The 16748-nt window shown below is 35.5% G+C and overlaps 1 protein-coding gene across 1 annotated transcript in view; it reads right to left on the reverse strand.

Moving 5' to 3' along the window:
- The window catches only part of ADGRA3 (adhesion G protein-coupled receptor A3), a 54032-nt gene that overhangs the window by 9376 nt on the left and 27908 nt on the right, over positions 1-16748 (reverse strand). The window contains exons 9-14 of the mRNA XM_014885155.2: positions 9710-9911; positions 6419-6568; positions 3841-4002; positions 3359-3562; positions 2079-2292; positions 1723-1931 (exon numbers count right to left, since the gene is read on the reverse strand). Coding sequence (XP_014740641.2) covers positions 1723-1931; positions 2079-2292; positions 3359-3562; positions 3841-4002; positions 6419-6568; positions 9710-9911 — 1141 coding nt within the window. The remainder of the gene's footprint in view (positions 1-1722; positions 1932-2078; positions 2293-3358; positions 3563-3840; positions 4003-6418; positions 6569-9709; positions 9912-16748) is intronic.

The raw sequence follows: 16748 nt of genomic DNA on the forward strand, positions 1-16748 counted from the left end.
CTGCAATGTATTATCTGTGTGCAAAGAACATCTGTCAGATGAGTGTTATTCTGTGCCCCTCCACCTACCCCCTCCTCTCCAGTCTCTACAGCCTAACATTTTGGAAAGTGGTTGAATATTTAAGGAATACTAGTTTTGAGCAAGTATACGACAAGAGCTACTGACAGAAAAGGAAGAAAACTGCCCCCTTCTCTAACTTGATTTCTGATTGTCAGCAGTTCCCTCTATAAGTCACAAGAGGATATTCATACAATCTTACCACGCAGTAATTCAGAAATAGTCTTTATAGAAGAAGATTGAATATGCTTTTTATTTTTCTTCCTCCAGGTGACAGAAATGTGACCAATTTAAAGCATGATTTCTCTTTACATGCATATTATACATAGAAATGAACTTTAATTCTGTTTTTAAAAATACTGCTACATTTTAGGAAAGGATTATATATTTTAAAATTATCAAAGAAAGGAACACTACTTGTAAAAGTTTACTTGATTGTAAAAGTTTAAAGTAATTTAAAACAGTACCCTCAAAGGTAAAGTGAAAAGTTGCTCTCTTTGAGCTCTTTTAAAAAGCTTGGCATGTAATTCAATTTTATATAAATTTAGCTTGGTAATTACCATTTAATTCCCTTCAGAGGAAGATTTTTGAAAACCTGAGTTGCTAAAGAAAAATATCAACTTCTAATCCACTAATCATCATAAAGGAGTCCTCTTTCTTCCATGTAAATTACACAGAAATACATATTTAATTCCACACAGAACCATGAACTGCCACAAAACCCACACCAAATTTAGATTTAACAGTATTTCCAAGTAAAACTCGGAATATTTCTTATTACTACAGCTTACTACCAGCCCACCCTATTTATGTATCACATTTTATAATTTAACATCTGTAGGGATTACTGACGAGCAGGGCAGCAGTCACCATCTCTAAAAAGGGAAGCTTCCCAGGTCAGATTCTGAAATTAAGAGTTCTGAGAACAGACAAATAAGAAATTCAGTTTCATAATTGAGGAGCATTAAAAGAAAGTATCTCTTCTATCACCATATTCAGAACTGGTTAACCATTTCATTGATACCAATATGCTTAGATTTTAGATACTATTTTTTAGCAGTATTTCAAAAATATTTTTCATAGTAACTAAGTGTTTTGATTTTTTTTCCACTTCCACGGATGTCTTCTGGTAACAGATCTACATACTAGTGAATGAACAGTAAATTTGGAATGAAATAGCTGTCTTTGGTTATGGATCACAGAAAAAAATATCTGGGAAAACACTCCTGGTCAACTGACAAAGCCAACAAATCTAATCTAACACAGGGAAGATAGTTTAAAATAACAAGCAGTAACAGCTGAAGATAACCTATCATTATTAGACTAAAGTTCATAAAAACTGATTTGATTAAGTAACTTATTAAAATGTCTTCCTATAATATAGTACTTTGCATATGAAAATTCTTTTTTCCTAGTATATCCAGTTGTTCATTAATTATTTATTACCCAATTAATTATACTTTGATAGAGTTCCACTTAAGCCTCATCTTACCTCAACAGTTACATCAACAAAAGCAAAAACTAAAGATGTATTTATTACATGTCTAGTTTTATGTGAAATGGAGCGTGAGAATGCTTGTTTTCCTTAACCCAAGAAAAAAGCCCCAAAAAATTGTATTTTGAAACATTTTTAAGCTCCAGAAAGAAACCGAATTTGTGCCATACCATTAAAACAGCGTAGTTGCTGAGGGAGTAGCACTGAATGGTCGTAACATTTTCATCAGACACAAGGATGCGACAGCCATCAGATTTCCATCCCCCCTGTCCGTTCAGGAGATCGAAGTCCCACTGAGCTGCAACAGCATCTGCCCCGTGTGCGATCCGCCGCAGTGTCACGTTGATAGGAACCTGGTGACTGCCTACGTTTAATCCATCTGTTACAAAGGAAGTGTATTTGCACATAAATTTCTCTTCATCTAGCACATGAGATGCTAAAACCTTCTACTGGATACACACTAATCAAAACAAGGGAGTCAAAACTGCTTACTAAAGATCACAAAAACGTAATAATAAAAACAAACCTATCTTGGTAAGAATAACTGGAGTTACAACTGTACGACGTTTCCCATCGTCAGCCAGATTTGTTGAATTTCCTGTTGCTGGGAAAAGCTTCCCATTGCGAAATGCAATAAGCTGAAGCTTGTAGACGGATTCATCTGCTGGTCTGATTTCTCTTTTGTGTTTTTGGGTGAAAAGGGAAGCTGGCAACTGGATAGAGGCCTCTACAATTGTGTTCTAGAAACAAACAGATTTTTAAAGTTGAAAAGAAAAAATTATGTTTTTTACAGAGATTAAATTAGCAACTCCTCTATATGTACAGAGTCAGAGATGAATGCATTTAGCAGACGATGTATCATGACCAACCTATTTGACAGTGTTTCCAAGTAATCCAGGATACAATAGCTAAATCAGGTTATTAAAGTCTTAAAACTTTTTTTAAAAGAAAAGTTAAGATTCTGCCTAAGTTACCTTACTTGTTACAAAGTATAAAGTTGGTATCAGTAAAGTATTAAGAGATTTTTTCCAGATTAGACTATTAGCAACTAGAAGCAGCAAGCAACACAAGCAGAGAAAAATGCTGCAATTGGGCACTAATACCATTCAAAACAAAATGCTGTGTACAAACAGGGTGGTTTTACTCATATATAAATAATACTTGAGTGAGAAGCAGGCATAATTTCATAGAATTACATAAGTATAAATTGTAATATATGTCTTGCAGTGACAATCAAGCAAATTAAGTGCTAAAAACAAACTGGTAAGTTGGTGAATATACCTGAAAAAATACTTCCATGGAATATGAGGAAGTGTTTCCATTTTACACACACCCACATATAGATGTAATATATATGTGTGAGTATGCACATACAAAATTAACCTCTCAGGTCCATCTTCTATTTCATGCTTAATTACAGCACTACTTTGAGCAGAGTATTGCACATTTTTAAGGAGACTGCTAATGTCTGCTTTAATACGTTAATGAAGGTGAAAACGCAGAAAGATGGATTATTACAAACTAGGAAGCATCTCAATTTCCATACTTATGAAAAAGTCTGAAAGGATCTTTCAACTTAGGAAGTTACAGTGAAGAAAACCATGCCTACTTATTAAAACTTGTGTCCTTTAAACAATTATTTTATAATAAGCTTTATTATCTTTTATCCCTTTAATTCTTCTCACAATCATTTTGGATTACACAAAAATGCTAATTTAACCATAGAAATTAATAACAATAAACTTCCTTGCCTAATTATTAATATATATTATTACAAAGTCAGTAGGCAAACAAAGAGCATCTCACCTTTAAAGCCAGGCTTGACAGTGTATTTGAAACGTTGCACTTAAAGCTTAACTGTTTATCTAGATTTCCATCTGGGTCTCTTCTCCCAAAATCACTGAGTCCTGTACGGTCTGATGTAGCCACTTTCTGAAATACGGTGCAAGTCATCCCAGTGAAACCAGCAGCCTTTATTACATAGGCCTCAAGAGCAATATTTGGAGAATACTGTGACAACAAAAATCAAACATGGAATGATTTTACACACCACAGACAGGCTAATAAATAATCTTTAAAGGGATTCTCTGCTTTCACAGAAAAACACAACCAGAAAACCATCTCCGTTTTATGTGGCAGGTATAAATCTTTTCAGAGTATTGCTCTACTCTGTTCAGAAACAGTAGGCATTTCAGATAATGCCAGCTTCTATTAAGAAAAAGAGAAAGCTATTCAAATTCAAGAGTGAGCAAAACCTCTCCTAAATAAATAAAAAAATTCATGCTTACAGTAGAATAAACTTGAGCTCCATTTGCAAGCCGATACATAGCAATTTTCTGTAGGCACTGTACAATTCTGGTGCAAGCCTTGGCTTCCCTTTGTGCCATCCATAGAACACGTTCATCAGCCAACATAATATTACTTGCTATGTCCACCATGACGTCACCAAGCTAACATGGAAGAGAAGTAAGACTCTTTTATAGGTATGAAAGCATTCAGCAAGTAAGGTCATTAGCAGAAAATACAAAGGGAGTTACCAGCACAAAAAGCACAAGGAAGATGGTTGCTCCTATTTCAATCACCTCATCAAATTGAGATCCTGGAATACTTTGGACATTTACCCCCAGTGAAGAAAAATGCCATGCCAATAGAATGTGTCTGTTTATATTGGACTTAGGAAAAAAACCCCATGATAAATATTTTATTAAAAGGTAAGGGTGCAATACTCCACTTTCGACTGTACTAATTGCTTAAGAGGACTACTTAGAATCAACTTGGAAACTAAAACTATAAATCAACTATAATACAGTTTGCCTGTATGATAGAAGATAATATGAACGGAGTAAACCAGGCAAAAATTAGCATACAACCTTTCTGTTTTGCTTCCTTTTAGCAAGTCAAACTTTTTTTATTGCTTTCTTGTTTGCCTTCAAATTTGCATGACCTGTTTTAGGTCACAGGTTTACGTGAGAGAGACAGCAAATACCCACAGGTATCACTGCTGCTTTCAAACCATCAATCTCATTGTTTTATGTTCACAGTCCTCACCCTGCCTTCTGTATGAAAAACAATACAAACTATAAAGGGAACTTATTTATTTAGGCCACTTTACCAAAAATAATGAGCATCTACATGAACAACATTGGCTTACACCAGATTTCCACAACATTTAAGGAGCAATGACAATACTCAATAAAAACAAAGGTGAGTATAATTTTTAGTTGAATTGACTGAAATGCAATCCACAATGCCTAAAATTAGGGACTGGAATATTGTGCTTGAAGAGAGAAAGGTATCTCCATTACTATGCAGGCTTCCTAATTATTTTTTCAGAATATTACTAGTAAGGAGAGAACAACAATTTGCTCTTCTTTTTAAAATCTTTAACTATAAAGGCAAGAATTGGAATAAAAAAGTATTTATTATTTTAAGAACTGGCTCTCTTAGGAACAGAAGTTACAACCAGTAAAAATTCTTAACTAACACAGAGCCTTAAGTAGCATTTGCAGGCTGTAGTCCTTTCATTAAATCTTCAACAAGAAAGTTAAATTAATTGAACATGCTTATCATGACGTATTACTACTTGAGAAATCGTAACAAGTTTCACACATCAACAAACAGTGATTTTAGAATAAACCAGCAGTGTTAATACCCTCAAGTCGTGGATTTCAAGTTGCTTCATCCTTCTAAAATGTATTATACATTATTCTTTCTCCTACTTATCACAGTACAAACAAGTTTTTCCAGCTGTATTCTAACTTAACAATCTACTAAGAATTTTCTGAACATTTGTCTTGTTGCTTCTGATATCAAAGAGCTATTAAATGAACCCATTTATTATTTACTTATTATGTACTAATCTTTCAGAATAGCCACTTTAGCACAAACTAGGGAACGAAAAAGAAGAGGGTGTAAGTGAATGAATATGAATAACAGCGTCAAGAACAAGTTTGTAGAGTAATAACCTGATAAGAAATCAAACCTCATTAATAGCTACTAGAATTTTTACCTGAAATTGTACTCATGTTCCTTAAATATACCAGCAAATCACAGGCTGGCTTCAAAACCAATCCATTGAGAAAAAAAATACCCTTTGTTTTACATGAAAATCCTCTAAGGAGTTCTGCAAAGGATGTAGAACCAGCATTTATGGTTTGCTGCAGGGATTGATGGGGAAAATTTGGCTTTTTTTTTTTTTTGCACAAGTGCAAACTTGAGGCATTGTGCTCTCCAACTTCCCAACATGCACTGTACAGTGAGATCAATATAACCTCTGTTCAGCAGTGAAACAGAGAGTTTCTACCCATTGGTGGGACTATTCAACTATTTGCATTTTTCTCCCCAACAATGAGCGTTCTCTAAGATTTCGTTTCAATGTCTTATTTTATATCCTGCAAGACAGAGGAGTACTGAAAACCTTAGAGATATGGCTCAATATTGAATAAAGACAGTCTATCATGTTGGAAGGGGAGAAGATAAGTCTTGTTTTATTCATTATTGAGAGGATCTCTGAGGCTTTCATTTTTTGTGATTTTAGGTAAGAACATACCAATGAAAACCTGTGTGACCCACTCCATATTAAATAAAAACAGACTTACTGTACCTATCTCCCTGCTCCAGTGCTGACCAGAGGTGTTACTCACATTACAGGTCCAGTGAATGCTGGATCATCTCAGCGCGAATGCAAAGTCTGTGACCATGGGTCAGCAACTTCAGGGACCTACTAAACAAACAAAAACATGGAATAGAATCTGGCAATCTACTAACTCAGTGCCTGCATCTAATGTTGGGAAGATTTCACTGCTCAGAATACTTAAGGACAAACACTTCGATTATCTTTAAAGTGATGGCAAATTATCCAGTTACCTCTTTGTATTTTTCAGCAAATCTTCCAAATTTCTCTATCATTTCAGCCACAAAAATAACATCCATTTTATCGGAAAAATTTGCTGCTTCAACCGTGTAAGCCAAGAGCTGTCTTGCTGTTGCCACTGCGTTAGTGAGGTTGAGCGGCATCTACACAGAGAACACACATGAGCGTTTGAAAAAGGACAAGACAGAGAAAACGCTTCACCAATTAATAAATCAGCATTGATCCAAAGAGGAGAGCAATTCCCACAGGGATCACAGTGTTTTCAACTGCTAAGAACCACTACCTTATCTGTAAGCAAAAACATTTCTTACAAGCCAGAGAACTACTGTTTGTACTGGCATTCAGCAACTAGGTTTTGTGCTGTTGTCCTAGAAGGGAGAGAGGTATTGCACTAAAAAAAAAAGGAAGAAAACCCTCCAAAACAGTACAGTTAACTGCTTATTTTCATTTTCACCAAAGCCAAGGCACAACAACACTAAGCTCTTTAAATATAGCATTTTATAGCAAGAGAAGCCAAAATCAATTCAAACACACCACTGCCACAGCATTCACTCTCAATTCTGTAATTATAGGAAGCATTTGGAATGGCATACACATACAAAAATCCAAGACAGATCTCACTATGACAAAGGTCATGATTTCACTCCTGAAACAAACCCCTTGCTGGAAAATTCTTCACTAAATAACATACAACATCAACATGCCTGAGCCAGAAGGGATCAAAAATGGGAAATTTTACATAGTACAATGGAAAGCTGTGCTAATGTTATCAGCTCATGTTCAGATGCTGTTTATCCATGATAATCCAAACTAGAGAGGTTCTCTCTCTCTCTCTCTCTCTCTCTCTGGTTTTTGGTGTGGAGAGATCTAGCCTGCCCTACTGAATTTGAAAAGTGCTACATAAGCACAACTATATATTTGTCCTTGCCAGTCCTAGCACTTGTACATAAATTTCATTGCAACTAATGGAAATTTTTGTCAATATGCTAAAAGTCATGCATTTAAAGTGCAAATAAAGTTCAAAGTCCTAACACATACTGAAAAAAGTCAACTTTCAAACTCAGACACTCTATATAATTTCTTTGAACTTTTTCTTTAATCATGAATTTCTATTCACCTAAAACTGTACCTGTTCAATACACAAACAGGAACACTGGAATATGAATGCTCTTGTAGAATGTTAAAAAGGTTTCATTTTATTTAACATGTGAACTTTTACTTGATTTTAAATGTTTGGCTAAGTTCTGATATTCAAAACAGCTCAACTACGTTTGTTCAAAGGCTATAAAAATGCTTGCAATATGATTACATTTAACACTGGTCTCAGAGACAAGAAACTTCTGTGCAGAATACTGCTAAAAATTCCAGACCTACTACACATAAAAAGAAGGTAACTTTCGTAAATAAAAACAACTCCCACACCCAAAACATTATCCTTCTCCCTTTAAAAAAAATACAGCATAGAATACCTGTGTATATTTATTTTTGAGTGGATAATAGGAAGTTCCCTACTTCACACACGAAAATTATTCATTTGCTTTTCTGAAGATACCAGTCTGATGCTTACATTTTAAACTTCCTAACACAAAGTTGGCAACATTCTTCTACAACCTGAAAAATGCTGGCTAACCAAAAGCAGTTATAACAAGCTTAAGTTATCTAGGCTCTTGAGCAGCTGAGCTACAGTACACAGTCAGGAATGGCATTAAGTTGTCACAGGCCTTGCAGAAAAGTGTGAATTCCCAAGTGAGAAAAAAGCAAACCAGTAGCATCAAAGCTCTGTTTAAGCTAACACTCAACCTTTCTGTGTCCCAGAAAAAGATAAAGTGATCCCCAGCATCATGTCTCTCCTACTAATCAGTCGTTAAGAAAGAACACTCTTCATTTCAGCCCTCAAACCTGTTTCATGTGACCAAGCCATGGCATGAACCTCTAGTGCTAGGAATATAAAGCAGTAAAGCAGAATAGTTATGTCAACCTCTAAGTTTATCTTGGGCCAGAACAGGCACTCCCTGTCTTTCCTTCTCACCCCTGCCATCTTTGTTGGCCAGTGTTCAGCGGTCCTCAGGGAATCAGAGCAGGAGAGCAAAAAGCTCTGTCAGCATTAGGAAGTTCCTGAATGCAGACGGAGCAAGTCAGCCCATCTTACACAACAGACAATACAAATCTTTTGCCTGGAGTTAGCCCAATCAACTGGACATCAAGATTTCACTGCGTGTATAAATCTAAGACATCCCAAGGAGAAAATACCAGTTTAGATCTGATTGTCCCAGCTGGGGGCTGAGATGCTTCAGATAGGTAGTATGAGGTTTTCCCTAAAAGAACATGAGATGAACTGGAACACTCCAAACCCACACAACACGTAGAAATCCTACCCTGGGTGCAGACAAGCACCATGGCCCCATGTTAAACATAAGTGGTGCTATCAACATCATCAACTTCAGTGACCAAGCATTATTAGTAAAAAACAAACAAAAAATCAACCATCAAACAAACAAACAAACTCCAAAACACCACACCAAAAACAATCTCATATTTCCATGGTTTCACCTGTTGCATCCGTACAAAGTGGTCTGACTGCACGAGCTGGAAAACAAGCTTAAACCAGCAGCTCAAAGCTTTATGGAGTAATTTCCAGCACAGCACCTATATAGACAAGACTGGGTACATTGCTGCAGAACAGCATTTGTGGAAGTGTGCATTGACTACATGAACCTCAAAAGGAACTTGGAGCTGAAAAATTTTGTTTCACAGCTACAATTTTAATTCTAGAATACTCTCTTGGATCCTGGTAAGTGATACCTGATAAAGAAGCCTAGTTAATACTCACTACTTTAGCCAGTTAATTCTTTCCAATCACACTGAAGCTATCAAAGGTTTAGAGTAATAAAGGCAGAGCAGAGTTTGACTCCTCTCTACTACTGTAATGAAAAGAGCTGTTCTCCATTACAGACTAAGCCTGCCTTGTTTCTTTATCTCATTTGGGCAGAACAAGGCATCCAGTTGATGAAAATAATCATGACAAGCCATTCTCTTCTACTTTAGATAAGTACAAAGAATAAAATTTTCCTTGCACTTTCAATCTAGGGGTACTCAAAACAGATACTAAACCAAGCTTTTAATCTAAACCTACAAGTTCCAGTATTGTATTCAGAGGAATGTGTCCATCATAACCTATCTAGACCACCAGTATTTCCAGCTTAAAGAAGATAAAGGGTCTTCTGAGTTTTTATTTTCATTAATCAGGTTTTCATAATTTGGTTGTACAGAAATGCAGGAATTACCTGATTGAACATATAAAGAACTCGAGTCACATCATTTGCATACTGGCACCTGGAGTAATCCTCGTCTGCCCAGTACCCTCCCCTGTCGCATCTGCGCCAGGCTCTTCTCTCATCTTGTGAGTTGCCAGGATATATCCCACTGCCAGCAGAATAACGTGTGCACAGCAGGTATGCTGTGATGCCTGCCAATGTTCTGGGCCACCTGGGGAGTCAAAAGGAAAAAAAAAAAACACAACCCCTCACATTTAGATAAATTTACATGACAAGTAAATAAAAGGATTAAGCACTACAACACGAAATAAAGAGACACTCGAAACTAAGCATCTCTAAACTATTTAAAGGCACACCTTGGCTCATCTTCAGTATTTTCAAGCTGTTCATATTTGTGTCTATTAACAAAATGAGTTCTAATGCTAGCATGCTTTTTTGGAATTATTTCATGAGGTTTCAGGTGGAGAGAAGGTGCTTATAAAAGAACTAAAAATACTTTACAATTTTTTGTTAAAAAACCGTGCCTACTTCATGAAAAATTCCCTGTTAACACTACAGAAAGATGTCTCACTTTCCACTTGTCCTCTACACACGTATCAATACAACTTTTAAACAATTTCACTCATATTCGTACCAAACTGTAGATATGAACAGAAGACTATATGAACATTTGCAGTATTCAAGAAACAGTAGTAGCAGTAGTACAACCACTCTAACCAGTTTTGCAAACAAAATACCAAATAGAAATTAATGGGAAAAAAATTGTTCATAATGTCAAGAAAGAAGAAAAGAATTCCTTTCACTCAAGGTATGTGAAACTATGCTCTTCTTAAGAAAACTCCTAATGTGCTCTCTACCTTCTCCTCTAATTTTACTGCATATTTTATCTGTACAAACACAGATGACAAAAAAAAACCCCAGAAAATAAAATGCAATACATCTTTAATGCACTGATCATTCATTAGAGCAGAACTGATCCAAGGAAAAAAGTAAGAATAGAAGAAAACCATGCTTGAATTAAGATGCAATGCTGAGCAGACAGAAGGGACAAGGACAAGGAATAGCAGCCAGTCTGCCTGTCCCTGCTTCGGGCTCTCTACCCTGTTGTATGCATACTCATATGCACAAGTGCTACTTTATCATTCAGAGCACTAATTCTTAAATTTTAGAAGTAAAAAGTATACATACCTAAATTGCAGAATATTCAGTATCTCAAATTTAACAATCCAACATACAAGGTTTAACTAAAACTGAGAGCAAGTGAGCTCCACTGGATCATCCCAGGCTTTCTGTAGCCTATGGAACTTAAGTCAATTTCTTTTAAGAGTCTTAATAGCTAACACAGTTTTTCTGAATTTTCAGTATTTCAAAGGGCCTTGTACAAAGCAGTTGAGTCCACAAACTGGAATGGGTCAAACAAAAAATTCTGGTGGATTACACTATGATATAAAGTTTTCTTTTATATCTGGACTGCATTTTAGTAAATGGCCATTTATTCACTACTATCATAAAAATTAAGAAATGCTAAGAACATATGGGTATTTGAAAAAACAAAATTTCTCTGTTTGCAGGACGATGAAGTAAACATCTTGAAGGATGTTCCATTTCCAGGAAATTAAATATTTAAGTAACATTGACAACACAAACTGAAGTCATCACCATTTTCCCTCCATATTCATCAGTTAAATAACACCTCTTACTGAAGATGCTAGAATTTGTCACAGTTCTTCCTGAGAGAAGAGAATTAACTCCAGGGATGGACTGAGGTGTTGCCCTTGTATTCAGCCTTCTGATTGTTAACAGAATTTCTTGCAGTTTCTCACGCTCTGTTCTTGTAAACAAGGAATGTTTTGCACTCCTCTTTGGAGGAAGAGAGAATTGATGGACTGTTGATGGGACCTATGTGGTCAGGAGGTATTATCCTCACTGTCCAATCCATGATCACTGTTAGAATTCTATAAATAGACATGAAATGTAAATAAAGTGGTTCTTTTCCTGCTTGATTCCTTGGAGTCACCGAGTGTGAGTGTCTTTGCTTCTGTGTCATTTGGTGACACTAAGGCAAAAGGCTACATTTCTCAATTATATTAAGTGATAGAAGATATTAACTTTCTAGGGTATACTAGAAGTCTTCTCTATCTTAAATTCTCATTTATTCTTAACAAGTTCCAACAGAACAATTGTAACATGTTCAGTAATGGAAGAAAGACACTTAAGTAATGGTCAAAATAGTCTGAACTAAGTATGGGCAAGAAGTAAGAAAAATATAGTTGCTGGTGGCATCCCAGTATTGCACAGGTCATTGCAACGACCATAAAAGAATTCTAAGTTGGTAAGAGAACTAATGAAAAAGACTAGATGATAAATACAATATACTAAACTAGGAAACAAGGACTTAAATTTAACCACCTTCTGTAACAGCTTTAACATTACAGATCAGTTCTCCATATTGTAGTGACATAATTTAATTAAGAAATGGAGACTTGTTATTATGACCATCACTAGAGTATTTGAATACTAGAACAGAAGATTATTTGGGTATCCAGCAGAGCTTCATGCAGCCCACCAAATATTCATTCACATACACTCAGTGCCTCAGCAGCCACTTTGAGAGAAGTGTCACCATTAACCAATACCAGAAAGAAAAACTTGTATCAGATTTGGTGAGAATGGAGGTAGTTAAAGAAGTTTAAAGAAAGAAATTTAAAAATAATTAGTACAGACTTTGAATGCCTGGAACCATATCAAGGTATTTAAGAGAATGCAGATTAACTGCAAGAACAGGTAGAGATTCTGCAATGCTAACATAAGGATTTGAAATCTTTTTAACTGTAAAGAACAAGGCAAAAGAAAGGACAAAAATCTTCCTCAGAAAAAATTACAACAGTATTGTGAATTGCCACGATTCCAGTAGTAACCTTAGTGCAATGTTACATGCACCTCAAAGTTAACAAAACATCAGACTGGATCACGTCTGGCCAACTCTGATCATGGAGAGAGCAAGTTACGAATCTGCTGGGAAGGGAGGGAGGGACAGCAGGATACACTACATGTACACTTATCCAAGTCTCTGAAATGTCAATAGGGACAAATTGAAATAAACTCTGATTCAACATAGACTGGAAAAACAAGTACAAAGATGAAATGCTTCTGTGCTCCCAGTTTTAATGTATTTATAATAAGCCTTCAGAGAATGAAGCCAAAAAGAAAACAGGCAGATGAGGACAACTAATAAATCAGCTGGCACAGCTGTTACAAGACATGCAGGCCCACAAATACCTTGCATAATATACTCAAACCTCCACTTCTAGAATGCAGAGTCAAGTTTCCAGAAACACTTCCACTGGAGTACCAAAACATAATTTCCAAAACTATTTATCAATGCTGAAATTTTTATATTAAGTTTCCACATCAAAGATGCCACTTTGAAAGGGGTATTTGTCTCTGTCTTTACAGTTTTCTAAAAGTTGTATTTTTCCAAAGCATTTACAGTAAAAATGTGGTCAGCTCAGTTTTCACTGAATGTATCATCTTACAGACTGTCTGTCACATGGCCTTGGAATAATTTAAATTCTGTGGTCCTAACAGAGGTTTTATGACACAACCTCCAAGAAAAATATTTTTACTGAAATATGGCACATGCTGTTCCTTTTCTCACTATTCACATTTACTGCTAAAGAAGTAGAAAAAGAGAAAACAGAGTTTCTATCTGGTTTCTCAGACTAGGACTCAAATGTAAAACAAGTTTTTTAGGAGAGCTTTAATTGCTATGCTTTTAAACAAGTATTATTTCTAAGCTACATAGATGTATATCTTCTAGAATTTCAGTAGTCATCAAACAGAAAAAAAAGTGAGAGTTCCAGTGTTTAACACTACTTCAGAGGTTATTAGATTATCACAAGGTTATTTGCCTTTTCTCCTTCTTCTTATCACCACTTTCCCTATTTTTATTACCCTTTCTTTCATTATTGTCCTTTTACTCTCCCTGAGTTTACTTTGCATTCATCTCCCTACACAGCATTTTATCATCTTTTGCCATGATCTTCTCAAAAGAATACAAGCAATGCCAGATAGTCTTATAGTCTATGCTACCTTTAGAACAAATTTAGATATGTACAGAAACATTTTACTGTTAAGACTATTGCATTATTTGTATAATGACTCAGAAAGCTTTCTACTAAAGCAGACATAAAAGGTGGGCAATTTGAAACTCAAGAGCTTTGTGCTGTAATCGCACATCACAAAAACAATACAAATGCACAGTGCCATGAAGAGAAACGCTTCCAAGCAACAGCATCCCTTATCCTCTTCCCTCCCCCATGCACAAAACCTCTTGCATAGGGGTTTCCTTGCAGCCCAGAGGTGAATGAGATAGGGGAACTCATTTTAGCTTTAACTACATTTCTCTTATTTCCTAGTTTTACTAAATGAATGTTAAGCTGTACCATTCTCAGTCATTAACTGTTTCCTCCCAACACCTGAACAACATGAGCTAAAAAGGCATTCTCCAGTTTCCATGAAGCCAGAGAGGACATCCTCCCAGCCAAGCTCAAAAGGTGATAAATGGCATGAAATTCTTATCATGCAAAAAAAAATTATGTAAGTTTGACTGTATGCTTAATTTCTTGGTAGTCTAAGCTTGAATATCTTTCAGTTTATCCAACTTCTAGCAGGAAGTGCAAATTTGGCCTGTATTAACACTCTTATTTCATTACTCTGTATAATTAGGTGCTCAAAATTTATCACATATGCGTGAGTGTAGACAGCTGTGGGGGAAAAGATGGTTCATTTACGTTTAAGCACTTTAATTTCATTTCAGGGGAAAAGAAAAAGGCAGACCATGAGATTATAAAAGAATCCTTTCCTTCAAATATATTAATTCTGTTTAGAAAGCACTCATTTCTTTAAATGAACAGTAGCTTTCAGTTACAATGAATTTTCATATCAAAATTTCATCAACTTACAGATAATCCAGTCTTTTTATTATATCTTAGTAGATCTCTAAATTCAGCATAATAATTACAGTTTTAAAATATATTACCCAACGAGTAATACTTTTCAAAAAGATAATTCTTATATTTAAAAAAGAATTCTATCAACTACCAGCATAAAATTATGCTAAACACAACAGTTAAAGGATTTACTGAGTGGAAGTATTTTAACATACAAATTGTATTTTCAATTTAATTATTGACTGTAAAATACTCAGGAATACTATCTGAGTAAGACTTAGCGTATTTAAATTAAAGAAAATACATTCCATGATGAAGTTTTTGCCTTACCTTTACAAACTATGCTGAACTAATACTGAGCCAAAGACACTGAAGACAAAAACCCTCCTTCATTACTCTTTGCTATCCCATCTCTGCAGGGATAAAAATCTAGATGCCAGTTTCAAAACGCCATCCAAACTAAAACGACTAACCAGTTCCAACTAAAAAAACTATAAAATCAAATTCACCTAGGATCATTTACAGCCATCTGCTCAGAACCATTTTCTCACTAGTCAAAGCCCTATTTCCATATGCTCTCAAAGGTGAAAAATTACTCTTTATTATTACTCTACCCTAGCTACAAGTGGAAGTCTGTTATAGTAAACCTAGACACACTGAACTTTTTGATAAGCTGAACATTTCCTGAAATCTTATTTCATTCTACTGAATTCCAGAGGGGGTAAATCCTATTACACTGAACAGTCACTGAACAGCACAGGTTAATTTAATGGAAAACACTTTGAAATAAGCCTTTACCATCTGTTTTCACCTCTAATGGCAAATCAAAGAAGAACAATTCACACTTGTATCATAAAAAAATGCATAAGTGATTTAAATAGATGTGTTCTTTGATGAATACAACCTGCATCTGTTTGACTTTCTTCGCCTTTTATCTAAAGCATGAACTTCTCCTTTTCTAATGTAATGCTTATCCCTGCAGTTGAAACAACCACAGCGTAAAAAGAGGACATGCACAAAGTTACTTATATAAATAAGTCCTTACCATGTGGGAGTGAAGTTCTTCAGTAATTCCAAATTGCCTCTGTACAGCAAGTGATCTTAACACTAATTCCCTTACTAATAGCTCCTCACCCTTCTCAAATTGTCCAAGTGATGAACATAAAGGAGATCAGCTTGGAAATAATGCTCTCAGCCTGGACTTTAAGTGAATTTTTGCTACAACTGGAGGTCTTCTGCAATTGAAAGCTTGTTTTTCCCTCCCCTCAAAACCTATGTCCCTGCAACGTGGTTGAACTTTTCATATTTTAATATAAAAGATACATCTTAGATTAGCTTATACAAAGATGACTTTAAAAACTCTAATGCACACAGGGAAAGGAAAAGTTTCTAATTGTAAACAAAAGACCAAGCAGAAGATCAACACAGCCAAGCAGCATAAGAAAAGTGAAATGAGTGGATAAAAGCAGTTTATACAACATTAAGAAATCCTACACACCATAGTGAACACAATGCTATTGCAGACACTAATTCTCAGTAGGAACTACTGCAGGGAGGTAAAACACAGAGTAGTCATAAAGGGAATTACCTTACATATAGAGAATCTATACAGAAGCTATCTGTTACAGCTGGCACCTCCAGGAGTAACGTTGTTAGAGTGACCAGCAGCAGAAAGATCAGAAAAGGGAAAACAGGTGAAGAGGTAAGAACAAAAGATAAAAAAATACTCTGCAACACTCAACACAATGGAATATCACAGCTACCCTACAGTCCCAACAGTCATTAAAAGAAAGCAGCACCATTCTTATTGTTTATTCTAGTACTCACAGCGGGGGAAAAAGATCCAAACTATGTTGTATATTTCATATATAGTGATTTTGTCATACAGGAATGATAACCTGGCAGAAATCCCCCTGTCAGTATGTGGTCTAACTTTATCTTAGAGGTAATCTACTGAAGTTTAACTATTCCAGTAATTTCATTTATATATTTCAAATAGATAAGTTTCAATATCTTTCAAGCATGTGTTACTTGGCTCAAAGTTTAAGATTTCATAATATAATTTCATGCACTTCTGTCAACACATAGTAATTTAG

Source organism: Sturnus vulgaris, chromosome 4, assembly GCF_052056855.1.
Source record: "Sturnus vulgaris isolate bStuVul1 chromosome 4, bStuVul1.hap1, whole genome shotgun sequence".
Lineage (NCBI taxonomy): Eukaryota > Metazoa > Chordata > Aves > Passeriformes > Sturnidae > Sturnus > Sturnus vulgaris.